We start from the raw sequence: 19,273 nt of genomic DNA, 5'->3' as shown, positions 1-19,273 counted from the left end.
GACAAAAGAGTGACTGAAAGGGTGGATATATTTGACAAAATGGGGCAAATATTTGTTTATAGAAAGGGGAGTTAGGGACTGGAATAACTTACTAAGGGAGATGTTTGATAAATTTCCAGTTTCTTTGCAATCATTTAAGAAAAGGCTAGGAAAACAACAGATAGGGAGGATGTCTGACACTTGGGCGACTGCCCTAAATGCAGATCAATAGTGACTGAGATAGTTTTATTTAAAATCCAAGAGTAACAAACAAAATAATGGTTTATTACAAATGCAAATACATGATAGTTCATTATGTCTGAAATCATTACGAATGTCTGTTGTCATTTACTGGTGAGCTTTTTTTTGTGTATGTGTTATTACTATGATCTAACTGCGATTCATGGAAGTTTTGAGAACTACTACCTATTGAAGCATTAATCATACCTGATTGTCGTTCTCTAAACCATAGATGCAGGTTTCATTTTCACAGTCGGTTATTGCCGCCCATGGATCTTCGACATTATCTGCAAGTGCTTGTTGATATGCTGTCACATTACCATTAGCATCTCTCAAGATACATCCTCCCATCATAAAACCATATGCCACATATGAAATGAATGTCACTGCAATGGCAAGCAGAGTACCTATCGGAATTGAACTGCTGGGATCCTGGAATGGGACAAGAATATTGTACAATGATACAAATTATAATTAAATCTTAATTAAATCCTAATAAATTTTAATAAAAGCAGATTGGTGCGAATGTTAGTGATATAGGAGGATAAACTAGGAGTAGGCTAAGTGGTATTTAAAACATGTCCATGGCTGCATAGTCAGCATCTTAGACTTTGGTTCCTGGGCCTCTGGGTTTGATTCCCAGCCAGGTTGATGGATTTTAGTCTTAAATAGTTTATTCCCTTGGCTTGGGGGCTGGGTAGTTGTGCTGTCCCAACATTCCTGCAACTCACACACCGCACACAACACAGTTCTTCCCCTGTCTGTTGTAAAAGGTGACTAAAAGAGAGTTCAGAAGCTTCCAACTTGGCAGCATGGGTTGGCGACTGCAGTTCCCCTAGCTGAGTCTGGCATTGCTTCCACTTATTTGTATCAGACTTCTCATGGTATACACAAATTTATTCTTTTAAATCATTAATGCACACTAAGACATTCCAAAATAAATTTCCCGTACATAAATAATTTTCAGACATACATACACCTTCATTATAGACTGTTGCACCTTTGAGTATTTGACAGGACAAGTACCTTGGTTGTATTCTGAAAGAACAATGAGAGCTCAGCCATGAGATCAAGTTAAGAATTGAGCATGCACGACACATCTTCATTAAAATGAAGAAACTCCTCAGCAATCGCAATTTCAATCTAGATCTGAGGCTGTGAGCGGTCAGGGCTATGTATTGCCCACACTATTGTATGGAATGGACGGGTAGACACTAACCCAGGCCCTGTGCAAGAAGCCGGAAGCCTTTGATACGTGGATCTATCAGCAGATGTTATGTATCTCGTGGACTGAAAGAGTACGGAATACTAGGTAATGGAAAGACTAAACAAGAAGACTGAAGTACTCCTTTCCATCAAGAAGTGGAAACTTGAATATTTTGGACACGTGCTGCAGAATGAAAAGTAGAGGATTCTACAGTTGATAATGCAGGGGAAGGTCTCAGGACAATGGAGACCTGGCCAAAGAAGAATCTCCTGGCAGAAGAACCTGAGGGACTGGTTCGAGATGAACATGACAACGCTTTTCGATGTTCCAGACTCAAAGACTAGTATAGCCATGATGGTTGCCAACCTTCAATAGAAGACGGCATGGTAAGAAGAAGATGCCTTTGAGTGTTCTGTGTGCAAGATTCTGTGGATGATCTAGTTGTTAGCAGAGTCAGTTGCAAACAATTCTCAACTATACTCAAGAACAGATGAACTATAACCACATTCCATTTGCAACCAAACCAGCTTGTGTTAGCTGAAGGCCTGGTCAGTTCACGACAGACAGGAGTGGACATACAGTAACCAGTGAACACTAAGTTCAGAAAACTTCTTTGCATTCTATGAGGTGTTGAACACAGAGCCTTAATATTCAAATAGTTTTATGCACTTATTCATAATATCAATAATATCATGTATTCATAATCAATGACAAGCTTATGCAATGTAAAAAACTTTATAGATATATACTTATGATATTAATGCCCAACTCCTTGGCTGAATGGTCAGCGTTTAGGCCTTCGGTTCTGAGGGTCCTGGGTTCGATTCCCAGCCAGGTCAGGGATTTTAACGCTTCTGATTAATACTTCTGGGTCAGGGACTTGGTGTTCGTGTTTGTCCCAAAACCTTCCTCTTCATTTTCATATTCCCCCCCTACCAACCACCACAGAAACATGCAACAGTGATTACATCCCTCCACAAAGAGTTGGTGTCAGTAAGGACATCCAGCCATAAAATAGGGCCAAATCCATGTGTGTGACATAGTTTGCACCTGTGACCCCGCAGATTTGTGAAAAGGGAAAGAAGAAGAAGGAGAAGAAGATACTCATGATATAAAAGTGATTTGATAGAATCTGAGGATTTTCTTTTAAAACAAACATGTCATTCTGTTATTGACAAACTGTTTTCTTTTCCAGGTATGTTCTAATATTTTCATAAATTTGTATTTTGTGCTTGACAAATTGAAAAAAATAAATATATATTTACCAAGTTGATACTGAAAAGAATGGCTTCCATCTTTTAATACAAATTTGTTCCCACATTTCTATACTACTACTACTACTACTACTACTACTACTACTACTACTACTACTACTACTACTACTACTACTTTCTTTTCCCAGTTATTTCTGGGGGTGCTGGAGCCACCCCGGCTCATTTTGGTTTTGGCTGGTGATTTAAGACAGGAGGCTCTTCCCGACACCACCTGATTCTTGAGCTGAAAAATCTTGACACAGCATAATATCAAACATGGACATGCGCCACCTATATCAAAATTGAGTTAAGGATTGATCCTTATAGCATTTTTTAATGCTCTCTCTGAATTAATGGTCCGTGTCTTTCATAAACAAATATTTGTACGTAATTTCTAACATAGAAATATGCAGTTTCTTTCATAATCGGACACCTCCAGATGTAGTTTGTATCAAAAACGGACATGACAGTTTCAGCCAATCATATTTCTACAAGTGACATCAAACTGTCATGGCGACCAGAGAATTTTTATCGACATCTTAAGGAAAAAGAGGAGGACTGCTTTTTAATGTCCTACGATTGCCGAAAGAACCTTGTTTCGCCAAAATTAAGTGAACTTTCGGCTTATTATTCCAGACAACTCTACTGTTACAATCTGTCTGTTGTAATAGGCACATCTCAAAGCAAACTGCGCCCTGACAATGTGACTGTTTATACATGGCTGGAGAATGAGGGAAAAAATCATCAAATGAAATAGCATCAGCGGTTGTCAATGAGTTACGATCTAATGATTCACAAGGCTTCAGTCAAGTTGATTGCTGCGCCGGCCAAAATAAAAACATTAATATGTTGGCGATGTGTGCAAAGTGGCTTACAACGTATGCACCATCCTCTGTTGACAAATTAAAACTGGCATTTCCAGTTGCTGGACACTTATATTTGCCTACAGATAGGATTTTTGGACTGATTGAGAAAGACCTTAAGAAGATGACGACCATAGTAAGTCCTGATGAATATCTTGAGGTGTTCAAAATGTATGGTACAGTGAAAATGATTGGACAAACCGTGGAACCATTGAATTGGAAAGAACAAGCACAGATTTATCTGAAATCTGCTAGTCAACTTCATTTCAAGATTTCACAGTGTAAGGTGTAAGGTATGTTTTTATACGTTTTAGGCAAGAAAAGCTTCTTTCCACTGACGAAGTAGTAGATGAGATGGACAGAATTGTACTCAGGAGCACGAAAAGAGGCAATGTTGTAGTTAAAGCAGTGGCGGCTCGTGGCTGTAAAGTATGGTGAAGAGCTATGGCCCGTTCGGTTTCAAGCGACAGATTTAGGAACTACATGTTGTTTTGGGTTGCTTTGTACTCGTACCTCATACCTGTGACTGGCGGAGGGATCAGCACGTGACCAAAAATGTAGACCGGAGCGCTGTGTAACGTCACAGCGCAGCAACCATGTAGCTGCCTTTGCTCTACAATGCAAAGTAGAGATAAGATCTGACCGGGAGACTAACAATTATAGAAGCGTGGCACCCTCAGGAAGAGTTGGACAATTTGTCGTGTTTTCATTTATGACGCACAGCTGTTTACTGACGCTAGAAACTGAAAAAGTTATAGTAGTAAAGAAAATATATATATTTACATTAATTGTTTTCTTAATAATTGAACTCACGTATTTTTTGTACATCAAGTCGATCCTCCGGACCTTTAAAGCTGCAAACTTGTCAGTAATGTCTTCATAGAATGGTTGTTTGTTCATTAAGTGCAGAAGTAGTTGTTTCTGAATAGCAATATTTCCCAAATAAGAAAGTCTCTCTTCTGAAATTGCATTTCTAAGGTATGTTTTTATACGTTTTAGGCAAGAAAAGCTTCTTTCCACTGACGAAGTAGTAGATGAGATGGACAGAAAAAGGGAGAACAACTTATAAGCGTCCGTAAAAATGTCTTTATCTCCGTGAAGCATTTGGAACATGTTTTCAGTAGAAACATGTCTGTACTTTTCATCGGCATACAAAATAGAGAGTTCGTTTCTTAAGCGATGTATCTTGGGAAACACAGATCCAAAGAAATTTTGCACGTTTTCAAGAATGCTAGAAGGAAAGCACGTGTTGTATTCTTCAAATTTTATGTTATCGGCTAAGCAAACAAGTTTAATTTTATCACAATCGCGAAATCTCTCATCAATTTCCATCAAAATGTTATCCAAAATTTCAAAATATAAAACTCGATACATCTGAACACATTCGTCCTGAGTAATGGTGCTATACTCTCGGGTTTGGCGCATATCCATCATTTTGCTGGCCTTTTCAAATATAATTAGAAAATGTTCATCGGTCCTCTTGTTTCTTAGAAGATCACATGTTGTTCATATTTTTGATATACAATAGTTCACATCCAATGACTTCTTTTGCAAAATATCATAAAGAATATCAGTTAAACAAAAAAGTCATGAAACCCTTCTGCCAGAAAAGTGAATTCAAAACTGTTCATGTCGTGAAGAAAGCCTCTGGCAAGTAGAATACATTTGTCACCGGACTCTTCACTGGTAACTATATTTTCGAAAACTTCTTTCAGCTTTTCCCAGTCATCCACAATTACACTCAATAATTTTGAGTTCGAGCTCCAGCGGACAGGAGTCATGGTTGGAATGCGTGGCCCCGATACAGCAGAAATGGCGTAAGTTCTCTTCGCCGAGTGATGGAAAAAGGATGGTATTCCAGAAATTGATGAAAAATACGACACTTTCGTATTGTTTTACGACTCTGTTGTAAGACCAAATGTTGATCGGTGCGCCAAACAGTATACAAATACTGCAAGAGGAGCTTTCACTTTCATCTTTCTCTGGAGTCATTTTAAATGGCCAGACATCACGCTAGCACCACCGTAACACTGTCCTACTAATTTGTGCTCGTAATCGAATGGTCCCAAAATTTTGTCCAATAAAGCAAACAAAGCATCTGAGGATCTGTCAGCACTTACATCATGGAAACCTAAGAAACGTTCCACTATAGCCCCATCAGCATTAACAAACCTCACAATTACAGAACACTGAGATACCTGTGTGATATTTGTCGTATCGTCCACCTGAACAGAAAAAAAAAAAATATCAGACTTACAAAATCATCGATGTATTTTGAAATGCACTCGATTAACTCATTTTGAATACTCTTTGATTCGTCACTAAACACACTTTTTATCTTAGAATACTGGTTTTGTATTTCTGCAGGGCTCCTTGATACCAGCAATGTTAACAATTCCTTAAAATTACCACAATTTATTGAATTTAATGTTTCGTCATGACCACGAAATGCTAGTTCTTGCTTACTTAAATAGAGCACTGCATCAATTACCAACTGAAGGAAAAGCCTATTTAAACGCACATTTTCATTGAAGTGTACAATATACAGTCTATCATTTTCCTTCAGGGTATCAGAGATCGTATTTTGATTTCTTTCCAAAGTCCTCAAATCTAGCTGGCTGGCATTTTATATGTTCTGCAGATTCTGAGTGCTTATGTAAAGAACGTGTTATGTTCAAATTGTAAGATTTACCGGAATGTTTCACTTCTTTTGTAGCACAAATTCGCAGTGATTCAGTAGGGCGACCAAAACGTAGAACTTCATTCTGATCTTCGTTTCTCCAACGTGAAAATGGTGTTTCTAATAAAATACACACTATGTCATAAACAGGATACATGTTTAAATAAAACAGCACAACACTACGAATGAACCACGATACGTAAGTACTCGTACTTCACACAGGATGAAGCAGGGAAGACAAAACATTCCGATCTTCCCGCAACTTCACTCGTACATTTCGCAATGAGTTAAGTACGCGGGTGACGTCACGGTTGTCATGGCAACAGCCAAGGCCAAGCGGCACTTAGGAGGTAAAGCCAGCTGCTGAATCTCTCGTCTTCACTCAAGCTAACGCGCCGTACTGTGGGTGATCAACAGCCGGCGCTTTCGTCAGTTCCCCTGGTTCTCATCAAGTAATGCGAACTCTTGGTGCTCCGCTCCTGAGTTAAAGGTGAGGTAGGCTACTATTTGGAGACAGGTATTGAGCATAAGATCACGAAAACTTTACAGGTAAGTCTAACATTAATGAATCCTTTACCTACTGATATTGGCATGAATGTAAACCCACAGAAACTTAAAGATGTTGACAAATTACTAGGAAAGCACTTTGGAAAAGATTGGAAATTAATGCTTGTCTTAAGTGGTATGTCGAAGTCATCGATAAGAACATTTGTAGTGAAAATGAACAAGCTGTTAATTATTATTTATGAATGTGATTGTTTTGAAGACCCTTGTGATGAACCAGAGGTTATTTGCCCAGAAAGACAGTGAAGCAAGAACTGAAGTGAATGTTAAAAATGTTAAAGTATAAGAATAGCCTTATTTCTTTCATATTTTAATTGTATTTCTTTTAAAATGGAAGTTTACTCTCGTGTCATCCTGCAACTTTTTTCCAAATATTGGGATAGTTTGTTTCAAAAGTGGACAATTACATGGATGTTTGTATAAAAAATGGACAAAAGCCAATCTCAGTTTCAAAAATGGACATCGTCATATTTGAACGTGTTTTACATTGACTTAGACTGAAATTCATAAGTGTCGACCATGATTTTCTTGTTCATAGGGCTGGAAATATGACACACAAAAATTTTCACACATGTAACGTGGGTTTAACATAGAGAAACAAAAATGTGGCTCTACTGAAAAATTAACAAGATGGCTTTTGTCCATGTTTGATACTAGGCACCTCATATGATGAAATCTAATGCTGAAAACAAGAGAGAGAGAGAGAGAGAGACACACACACACACAATATTAAACAATGAAGGTTAAAATCCCTGACCCAGTCAGGAATCAAACCCAGTACCCTTTTCAACTAAAGGCCACCATGCTAACTATTTAGCCATGGAGCTGGACATTCTTCACTTATTTGTTCCTTTCTATAATTTGTTGTAGTACTGACTATACCTTCAAATCTCCAGATAAATTAGCTCCAGCTACGATTCCTGTTACAGCAGGGAAAAAAACAGCAAACACCGAGAAGAAGTCGTGGTCAACTCCTTCAAAACGACGGTAATCTCTCCACAGATTTTCCTTAAATGTTTTCACTGTAAAGAAAAAACACATAGAATATTTTTTAAAAAGTCACTGAGGTATAGAATGTAAGAGAACAGAATAATTTTATTTTACACATACTGTTGTAATTGACAAAAGTCAATCATATAGTCATATGTATACATCATACATATAATCGTTCATGTACGCGTAAGCAAATTAATTTCTTACTCTATATCAGTACTGTAAACTATTTGACACTAATACATATGTGGTCACTTTTAAACTGTTATAGCTGTAATGATATTGGAAATCAAAATGATAGAATATGTGCAAGTAATGTACAAAATCTTTTGCATCAGTGTCCAGACACGTGAGGAGAACAGAGCAGTTTTGGAATGAAACTGGACTAAGACAAGGAGGTGTGCTGTCACCACTGTTATTCATAATGATTATGGATGAAATAGTGAAGGACATTTTAAACGAATGAAACCTAACAGACTTTCACATCAAATTTACAAATTTCTACAAAACAAGGCCACTAGACCAAAGTGGTACAAATTATTAGAGAAAGACCTCACGGAATTAGGATTGCCAAATCTACAAGATCGAAAGGAAATACAAAACATCATTCAAACACGGGGATTTGAGGAACAAGAAAGGAAATCCACATGATCGGCTTGGTTGGAGGACTGGAGACGTGCACAATTGTTGAAGATTTAGAATTACTGGGCAAAAAAGAAGGCCGAAAAATGTTGATTCTGCATGGTCCTAGGTGACCCATTGGCGAAGTAGAAGAAGAAAGAATTGGAATCACAGATAAGGCTTTTTGCAGATATTATACTGTGCTGAATAGTAAATACGTTACAGGATTTCGAACAACTAAAAATGAGACCTTGACAATATTGTGAGATGGTTTGCAAAGTATGATGGTAAACAGGATAAACAGTTAGGTTGTAAGTTTCACTAACAGGAAAAGTCCTCAATTTTACTGTAATTACTGTGTTGATGAGGTGAAAGTACCTCATGGGAGATCACCATAAGTACTTGGGCTTTAATATAAGGAGAGATCTTCATTGAGGTAATCACATTAATGGGATTGTAAATAAATGTTACAGATCTCTTCATATGTTTATGAGGGTATTTAGGGGATGCAGTGATGGTGTAGTAAGAAAGGCTGAGTATTGCAATGTTGAAGTGGCTAGGACACGTTAAGCGAATGCAGCCTACACTCAAATTCCAAGGCACTATTCTGAGAACGTTCTGGGATGAAAGACTGATTGGATGCCCTAGAAAAGGATGGTTAGACCAGGTTAGAGAAGATTTAGAGAAGAGAGGAGAAATATGGCATGCTCTAGAGAGCGAAGAAGCATATCTTTTTGCTATTTTGCTCTACGTCGCACTGACACAGATAGGTCTTATGGCGACAATGGGACAGGAAAGGCCTAGGAGTCGGAAGGAAGTGGCCGTGGCCTTAGTTAAGGTACAGCCCCAGCATTTGCCTGGTGTGAAAATGGGAAACCACGGAAAACCATCTTCAGGGCTGCCGACATTGGGGTTCGAACCCACCATCTTCCGGATGCAAGTTCACAGCTGCGTGACCCAAACCACACGGCCAACTCGCCCTGTAAGAAGCATATCAAGATCGTAAAAAATGGAGACACATAGTTCTAAAACATCCTACCCAGCTTGCTGGAAGGAATTCATGATGAGCAATGATGTGAAGGAAAGGGTGTATATGTCATTGGTAAGACCCCATTTAGAGTGTGGTCCCAGTGTATGGGGACCCTCACCAGGTTTGCTTGATTTGTGAACTGGAAAAGATCCAAAGGAAAGCAGCTCAATTTTCTCTGGGCAAATTTCTGACAAAATAATAGCATTATGTAAATGTTGCAAAGTTTGGACTGGGGAGACTTAGGAGAAAGGAGATGAGCCGCTCAACTAAGCGGTATGTTCCAAGCTGTCAGCATGAATATGATGTGGAATGACATAAGTAGACCAGTAACCTTGAATGAAATTTTAAAAATAGAAAAGATCATAATATGAAGATAAAGTTAGAATTCAAGGGGACGAATGGGGGCAGATATTTGTTTATAGGAAGAGGAATTAGGGATTGGAATAATTACCAAAGAAAATTTGATTAATTCCCAACTTCTTTGAAAACATTAAAAAACAAGATTAGGTGAACAATTGATAGGCAATCTGCCACCTGGACAACAGGCCTAAATGCAGATCAGTTGTGATTAATAGATTTATTTTGTAAATGAGAAATGGAGAATAAAAGATTGAATAAATATAATGCCTGTAAAAGAGAATTTCTACTTAGGTAAGATACAATCTCTTTCTCAATTATTATGCATTTGCTCATTTAACTATAAACCATAGCAGCATGAAGTCAGATAGGAGAGAACAAACCAAGTATTTTTATCCTCTCATCCACTGAACAAAATGAGACATTTAAGAAGAAGAATAAGATTCACACATTTTTTCACTAACTGAAAGGTATAAAGTGGCAGGGAGGGATTCAGTTAGCTGGAAATGAAGTGAGCAGTTTGGCCTATGCCAATGACTTGATCTAAATAGCAGACTTTACTGAAAGCCTGCAATCTAATATCTTTAGAACTTGAAAATACGTGCAGTGAGTATGATATGAAAATTAGCATTACACTGGTCTGTTTTCAGATCAATTCTACTGCATGAAAGTGAGAGCTGGGTGGAGTCAGGATATCTTATTCATAAGTTACAAATAAAAGACATGAAAGTAGCAAGAATGATCTACAAACAGGTAGAACAATGGCAGGAGTGTGCTCAGAATGAGTAGATAAAAGGCTAAGTTAGGAATGGATTCAAGGATGAGGTGGTAAGGATAAACTGGCTTCAGTAGTGGGGTAATGTGAGGCAAATGGAGGAGGTTAGGTTACCTAGGAGAATAATGGACTCAGTGATGGAGGGTCAAAGAAGAGAGGGAAACCAAGAAGACATTGGTTAGACTTAGTTTCTAAGAGGTATGGAAATAAATGAAGCCACACAGCTAGTTATAAATTGAGGATTGTGGAGGTATTTAGTAAATTCACAGAGGCTTACACACTGAACGCTGAAGGCATAACAGTCTATAATGAAGCTTAGACTTTTATGGCTGGCATCTCAGTGTACGTAAAAAAAAAATTCCTCTAGTCTTGTAGCCTGTGGTTGAATTGGGTTAGAAGCACCCAATGTTTCACCACAAACTGCGTCTGGCATTCTTAAGGCATATACTCTTTCAGAAAGTCAGAAGTAGACTGAAACTGTGGCTCCACTCCAAAGGTATATGACTATGCCAGTGGTGTGATTGCATGCATAATGAAGAAATGGATATACCTTCAACTACAGTACACTTCCATGTTCGATTACAATGGGAATTCAAAGGAATTTTCAAATGTACCAACAATTTCAACAGGAAGGAAGAAGTGAATGGGTAAACAGAGCCTGGAAACTCATATTTAAAACAGCCAAGATAAGAAGTTAAGTGAACACAGGAACAGGGAATAGCCAAGGGAAAACATAACCAATGGGTGGCTGCCAGCCAGTGCGGTGAATATCACTTTGAGATACGGAAACGGTTTGGAACAAGAAAGAACATCATGAACATCATACAGAACAAGAATGGTGAAGCCCTAACTGAAGAAGATGAAGTAGTGTTAAGATGGAAGGAGTACACAGAAGAACTCTATGAAGGAACTCTAGATGCAGATGTCCTTGAAAGTGAGGACCAAGTGGATGTTGATGAATTAGGACCACCAATTATAAGAGAAGAATTTGACAAATCCCTCAAAGAGTTAAGACATAGAAAGGCTTCAGGGTCTGATGGGATACCTGCCGACTTTTACAGGCCCTAGGAGATAAAGCCAAGGACAATCTATACAAGCTAATAAACGAAATATATATAACAGGAGAAATACCAACAGACTTTGAGCAAACTATTCTTATTCCCAGAGACTACAGAGACAGAAGAATACTCTATCAACTTTACAAGAACCAGACAGCATTAAGTGGCAAGGAAAGAGTTGAAGCAAGAATTGGGAAGGGATTAAGACAGGGATGTGGACTATCGCCACATTTATTTAACATCTACATCGAAGAAGCCATTAAAGAATTAAAGCTAGGAACAGTCATGATATAAAAGTTAATGGCAAACTGTTCAGTACCATATGTTTTGCAGATGATATAGCCCTGATAGCTGAGAATGAGAAAGAAATGGAAAAGGCACTGAATCACAAACAAATTACTACAAGACAGGTGCAGTATGAGAATAAACAAAAAGAAAACCAAGGTAATGGTATGCACTAGGGAGGGTGACCAAACTGTCAATGTGCTAATGGATGGAGAGAAATTAGTCCAAGTAAAGGAATTTAAATATCTAGGGAGCCTGATCACATCTGATGGAAAATGTATGAGGGAAGCAAATGCTTGAATTGCACAGGCAAAAGAAGCCTTCTCAAAAAGGAAGTCTCTACTAACATCCAAGAATGTTAATTTACAGTTGCAGAAGCACTTTGTGAAAAGTTTTGTATGGAGTATTGTAAGTTATGGTTCTGAAACACTCTGTGAAAACCAGATGTTTTGAAACTCAGGACATTTGAGATGTGGTGTTGGAGATGAACACTAAAGATACCTTGGACTGATAAAGTCACAAACAAAAATGTTCTCAAAAGAGTAAGCGAGAAACGCACCTTGGTCGAATCCTTGAACAAAAAAAGAATACCGGTAGCTTTAATGGCCATTTGATGGTGCACCACCATTATTGAAGGGAAGCTGGAAGGAAAAAGGAGTAAAGGAAGACCAAGAACTCAATTTATAGATGGCATTAAAGGCAAATGCACCTATTGCCACCTGAAGCTATTGGCTAAAGGAAGACGATGCTTGGAAGACATGCATGTCACCTACCAACCTAACGATTGAAGATAAGAAAAAGAAGAAGAAGAAGAAGAGGAACAATAAGCCATATATATATATATATATATTGGAAGCACACTGCCACAAACTTCCAACCTTCAGGAAGAGCAGACCCCTCGTCAATGGTGGGCGCAGTTTCTGGTGAAATGTTGGAAGCTACTAACCCAACTTGGCAACAACCTGCAAGCCTGTTTCAATGAGATAGCTTATGTCATGTCTTGTTCTGGTTACAGGCATGAGTTTATAATCAAAATATGCACCTTAATTAATTGATGACTTCATTTTTTCCCTTGAAAGTTTACTTACTATTATAACCTACAAATCCTCTTGCAGTTTCTAAATCGCTCTTTGGTCCAACTATACTCCCAATTATGAAGTCAAGTTGAGATGCAATAAGGACCACTAACAAAACCATTTGTGTCTGGAAGAGAACAGAACCAGAATACATATATTTCAATTAAGATTCGAGCTGCAATTGGTGACTTAAACTTAAATATATTATTGTTTTATACTCACCCTTGTTACCCAGTCCATTCCGACAATTGCCAGTATAAGAATTGCGATTAGAGTTATTAGTCCAATAATCCTTATATCATGTACTGCACCATCAATAATTTGTGCTCCAAATGGTCTCAATAAATCTTGCAGTGATTCACAAAAACCAACAATATACATGGATACAGCTATTGAATTTGCAAGAGTAAACATAAGACCAATAGCTCCTCCAAACTCGGGCCCAAGAGATCGCGAAATCATGTAGTATATTCCACCTTAAACAGAAGTAGACATTGTGCAATTAGAATTATTTGAGTTAGGAGTGAATAAAGAAATATCTGCACTAGTTTTTTTTAATTAAATGCGGTCTGAGACACTGTAATACCAAATTTCAACATGAGGGAAATTGCCTTGAACACATTTTTGAATGTGTACAGAGTGCTTCAGTTAAATGTCCTACTTTTTAATCACCTATAATATTTGACATAATAATACTATGATAAAACTACTGTATGATTACCCATTTTCTCTGAGACTTTGTTATCATCATCATCATCGTTTCTCTTTATCCCGCTGTAGCCGGGTAGGGGCAAATATGGTTCCTCTCCACTTTCTTTGTTCTTTCCACCACTCCTCCTCCAACACCGTGTCCCAACTTTGTTATATTTGCTTTAATTTAGGCTATTTTTTTTACAAAGGGTTGCCAGTCCTGAAGACATTTTAGAGCTGCTGCTGATAAAAAGTTTTAGGTTGTTTCTAACATGGAGAACAGATGCCATTAGCTGCTCCATTGAGCAGACGCTATTTGTAATGGATATATCAGTAGTTTGGCATTGGTTCCACTTACTTGTGCCAGTCTCCTCATTTTCATCTTTCCTATTTGACCTCTCGTAGTCAGCTCTTGCACTTTTTTTTGGACCCTGATGGTGTTAGGCTTGAGATGACTAAGATGTCTTTCATTTTTACTCCCTTCATGGCCCTTCCCTTTCTTTTGCTGATATCTTCATTTTTCAAAGTATTCCGTTTTCCTTCTGATTAGTATTAAGAGAGGATGGTTGCCCAGTTGTACTTCCTTTTAAAACAATAACCTACCACTACTTTGTTCACTTCAAGACACATTCTTCCTCAATTCACCAAGTTTTCTGGTACATTCATTCGTAATGTTCATTTTGGTTGTTAAGTTTGATAGTTCATGGTCTTTTCTCATAGACTCTCTCTTAAAGATAGCCTCCCAAGAAATAATGCAGTAACCTTGGGGGCCATAGGTTTCTGGAGACAGCATAGTCCTCAAAGAAGCTGGTGATGATTACCATGCACTCACGGGAAGTATAACAACATCCTACTGGAACTGTCATTGTTTAGATGTTCCCCAAATGTAATAAAAATATCTGGTAAGCAGTAGTTTTCAGAGTTCCTTCAAAGAAAATTGATTTGTGACTCTCACAGAGGAATTTCATGCCCACTTTCTATGGATGAAGTAGTATCTGATGGGTTTCCTGAGGGTTTTCTTATGTCAGAATTCTCATCTCTTGAGAATTATGACATTGTTGCTAAACCATATCATTGCCTGTATTCCAGTTGCATTCATAAAAGTTGAGGAACCAATAGCAGTAATGCACACACTTGTCATAACTGGGTTTGATCAGCTAGTTTTTGCATGCATAGTTGCTTTAAAAAAAATATATTGTCACAAATCAGCCCATATTCTATAACAATCAGTACAGTAATTTTCAAAGGAAATGGAGAGTAATCCCTCATGAATATCTTCCATATTGTAATATTCTTGGGGAAGCATCGCCATTTCCTTCCTCATTCAGTAATGAATCTCTTTCTTCCACCCTTACCATGAGCTGTAACATTGTTCTCTGATCAGGAAAATAAATAAATAAATCAATCAATTAATGAAATAAATAGATAGATAAATAAATAAATCTTGGGTAAACATTAGACAATACTAGTAACAGAACATTTTTCTGAAGATCTGCATCATTATGTATTATCATTGCAAGAATATTCCATGCAACTTAGGCTAAATGAAACACAGCCCTGCAATCATTTTCATCAAAATATCTGGACAACAACTTCAAAAATTCTGAAAGGTTAAAAAGTAACATGATGAAAGTCAAAGCACAGATGTTGGAAAGAAATGACAATTATGAAAGAAAAAAAGGGAAATATAGGCCCTACATTATCAATTTCCATTAAATGAGCATATAACATTCAAAGAAACATGCTTTTTCTTAACAAAGAATTTAGTGTATAATGTCTAGATCGGTTTGTATTCTACAAAGACAGTAAGCAGACAGCAAACAGTTCTTTAGTGTATGGTGCAGTATTGGTTTCACCTAGTGTTTTGATTCTGAATTATTTGAGAGACATCAAATCAAAGTAAGTTACAGAGAAGCTAACAGTGTGTTTTGCAAGAAGGATGTGAATTCATAGGCCAAATCATCCTTGGATCACTTAGTTTTCAGGCTGAATGATAGTGGCAGCAGGGTGGGTTTGGAGTGTCTTGCTCATAAGTTGGAAATTGGACATGAAAGTAGTTAGCACAGATAGAAGCAGGTCGCAACAATTTCAGGGAGTATTCATAATGGAGGGAAAGTCTAAGTTAGGAATGAATATGCTGGACGAAGTAGTATGAGATATGGTTACCTGATAGATGTCATGGCCTATATTGCATTTCATTTGAGCTTCACTTTGCTAGTTTGAATTCACCAATTCCTCCTATACTATGTTGACTTAGTCAAACTTGGATATTCATTATAAATAGACTTATAAGATGGACGAGAAAGGGTGAGGAGGAGATGTGGAGAAAGTTATTCTCCATGCAACTCTTCTTCATGGATAGCTTTCAATGGTGGTTTTGTAATGGTTTAGGGGAGGCATCTCCTTGGCTGCCCAAACAGAGCTCTTCTTTGTGGAAGATGGCCCATAGCTACATTGGAGAAATCATAGAACATGCTCTTCCTTTTGCACCATTCATTGGTGAAGATTTCCTGCTAATTCAGGACAATGCCTGTCCTCATGTAGCAAGATGTATCCTTCAGTACCTCAACAAAGTAGGGGGTCCAACTGATGCAATGGCCTGGATCTCAACCTAGTTGAGCATCTATGGGACATTTTGGGAAGAAAAGTACGTAGGTGGTTTGAAAAGTTCTCAGAATGTACTTGAATTATCTTACCTCGGTGGAACTGCTTTTATTTTTCAACATAGTCTCCTTGTAGACTAATGCATTTGGTCCAGCGATGTTCCAATGCCTTGATCCCATCTCGAAAATGAGATTCCTCCAGGCCTGCAAAATACCTCTCCAATTCGTCTGTCAGTTCTTTCCTTGTAGAAAATCTCCGTCCACCGAGGAAAATTTTCAGCTTGGGGAATAGATGAAAGTCTGATGGTGCCAAATCAGGTGAATAAGGTGGATGTGGCAACAATTCGTACCCCAGTTCATGAAGTTTTGCCATGGCAATAACACTTGTGTGCGGCAGAGCGTTGTCCTGATGAAAGATGACCTTTTTCCTTGCCAAACAAGGCCTTCTTTCGCGTATCTTTTCCTGTAGTTGGTCTAGGAGGTTTGCATAGTATTGCCCCATAATTGTTTGGCCTGTAGGAAGATAATCTATCAGCAGAATGCCGTTTGCATCCCAGAAAACCGAGGCCATGACCTTTCCGGCCGAACGCACTTCCTTTGCTTTCTTTGGTGGTGGTGAATCAGAATGTTTCCACTGCTTTGACTGCTGTTTTGTCTCTGGGGTATAGTAGTGGACCCAAGTTTCATCTGTAGTCACAAACTGGTGCAAAAAATCTTGTTGGTTGCACTGAAAACGGGCCAGACTTTGTTCGGACAATTCCAATCTGGTGCGTTTATTGTCCAATGTCAAGAGCCGCGGCACCCATCTTGCGGATAATTTTTTCATGCCAAATTTTTCGGTTAAAATATAATATGCCCATTCAGAAGACATCCCTACAGCTTCAGCAATCTCCCGCACTTTCAGTCGATGATCCTCCATGACCATTTTATGCACTTTTGCGATAAATTCTGGGGTCGTAACACTTTTTGGTCGTCCACTACGTGGATCATCATCCAAGCTCTCCCGACCAAATTTGAACTCGCTGGTCCACTTGGCAACAGTTGAAAATGAAGGAGCAGAGTCCCCCAGTGTGTTCTGAAAGTCGGCATGAATTTCCTTTGCTTTCATACCTTTCTTTACAAAGTATTTAATCACTGCTCGAATCTCAGTTTTTTCCATTGTCACAAATCACTACACAGGGACAACAACAAAGAGTTGTCACTACCACACTCCTGCAGCTAGAGCACTGACACGCCACCTGTTCACTCACAAAGTATGTGTGATTATTGCGCGGGAACCTCATTGCTCTAGCACTGACATCTAGTGGTGATTCCGAGAACTTTTCAAACCGTCCTCCTACACAGTCATAGTTCAGAGACTATGCAGGAGCTGTGGAAAGTCCTTCATGAAGAATGGGAGCTCAACTCATTCCCCAAGAGGACATTGCAGCATTCATCAGGAGTACTACACTGGTATACTTCTTTAAAAAAAAAAATAGTGCTATAGAGCCATAATTTTTTGTTTTACAAATTGCTTTACTTTGCACCGACACAAATAGAGTCTTATGGTGACGATGGGATAGGAAAGGGCTAGGAGTAGGAAGGAAGTGGGTATGGTCTTAATTAAGGTACAGACCCAGCATTTGCTTGGTTTGAAAACAGGAAATCACGGAAAATCATCTTCAGGGCTGCCGACAGTGGGGTTCGAACCCACTGTTTTCTGAATGAGAGCCATAATTATCCAATTCTCAGAAACGAAGATCTCAAATATAAGAGGAGAAAATGGAAGAGAATACATCTTTGAACATTTTAAAAAGATTTCAAGATGGTCAAGTCTTCAAATCTCATGCAGATTGGCTCAGATCAAGGATGTAAACTTCCTTTGCCTGCCTGAAAACATGATTTATTTTCAAATACTCATCATCATCATCATCATCATCATCATCATCATCATCATCATCATCATCATCATCATCATCATTTCCCTTCATCCAGCTGTAGCCGGGTAGGGGCAAATATGGTTCCTCTCCACTTTCTTCGGTCTTTCCACCACTCATCCTCCAACACTGTGTCCCAGTCCAGGATTCTTTCTATAATGCTGCGTTGGATGGTATCCTTCCATCTCAATCGTGGTCGTCCACAGCCTCTCCTTCCTTGGATTTGCATTTCCATCACCTTTTTTGGCATTCTTTCATCGCTCATTCGCTTTATGTGCCCAAACCATCTTAGTCGGCTCTTCTCTATTCTATCATTCATTTTTTCCACTCCAATTTCTTCCTGGATTTTCTCATTCCTTATTTTGTCTCGTCTACTCTTCTGTATCATACTCCTCAAGAACTTCATTTCGGCTGCCTGTATTCGACTCTCATCCTTCTTTGTCATTGTCCAAGTTTCTGCTCCGTAAGTTGTTATGGGTACGTAATACATCTTGTACATATTATCCTTTGCTTCCGTTGGCACATCTTTGTCCCATAACATGTTTCTTACACTATGATAGAAACAACTTCCAGCTTGAATCCTTTTACTAATCTCAGCATCCAGTCGAGCATTCTCCATTAATTAACTCCCCAGGTATTTAAACATTTCCACTACTTCCAGGGGCTTGTCTGCAAGTCTAATCTGACCTTTCCCTTCTTTCTCCCCTCTAGTCATAACAAGAGTTTTACTCTTTTCTACACTTATTTTCAATCCACATTCTTCAATCTTCCCATTCACCACATTCAACTCTTCTTGAACCTTCCTGTCGTCTTCTCCCCAAATCACAATATCGTCTGCAAATAACATCATGTTCATTTATTTCAAATACTATACTTCATATTTCAAGCTGAAGCTAATCAATATCCACTAAAATTGGTAGTCTGTATGATCATGTAATGATGTAAAATAAACATTTGAACTGCAGAGCAATTTAGAAATTTAGCTGGAACTTCTATTGGCAGCTGACAATGAGCTGGACTCAGGATGAAGAGGATAGGAATGCAGATTAGTGAGAAGGAGTTGGTAAATTCTGGAGCACATTC

At 38.4% G+C, this 19,273-nt stretch overlaps 1 protein-coding gene across 2 annotated transcripts in view; it reads right to left on the bottom strand.

Annotated features, from left to right (window-relative positions):
* The window catches only part of LOC136858650 (bumetanide-sensitive sodium-(potassium)-chloride cotransporter), a 289,427-nt gene that overhangs the window by 59,401 nt on the left and 210,753 nt on the right, over positions 1-19,273 (bottom strand). For both annotated transcript variants that reach the window (XM_067138364.2, XM_067138362.2), the window contains exons 5-8: positions 13,204-13,457; positions 12,994-13,108; positions 7,669-7,808; positions 427-651 (exon numbers count right to left, since the gene is read on the bottom strand). In XM_067138364.2, coding sequence (XP_066994465.2) covers positions 427-651; positions 7,669-7,808; positions 12,994-13,108; positions 13,204-13,457 — 734 coding nt within the window. The remainder of the gene's footprint in view (positions 1-426; positions 652-7,668; positions 7,809-12,993; positions 13,109-13,203; positions 13,458-19,273) is intronic.

Source organism: Anabrus simplex, chromosome 1, assembly GCF_040414725.1.
Source record: "Anabrus simplex isolate iqAnaSimp1 chromosome 1, ASM4041472v1, whole genome shotgun sequence".
Taxonomy (NCBI): domain Eukaryota; kingdom Metazoa; phylum Arthropoda; class Insecta; order Orthoptera; family Tettigoniidae; genus Anabrus; species Anabrus simplex.
This window is presented reverse-complemented; position numbering and strand designations above follow the sequence as displayed.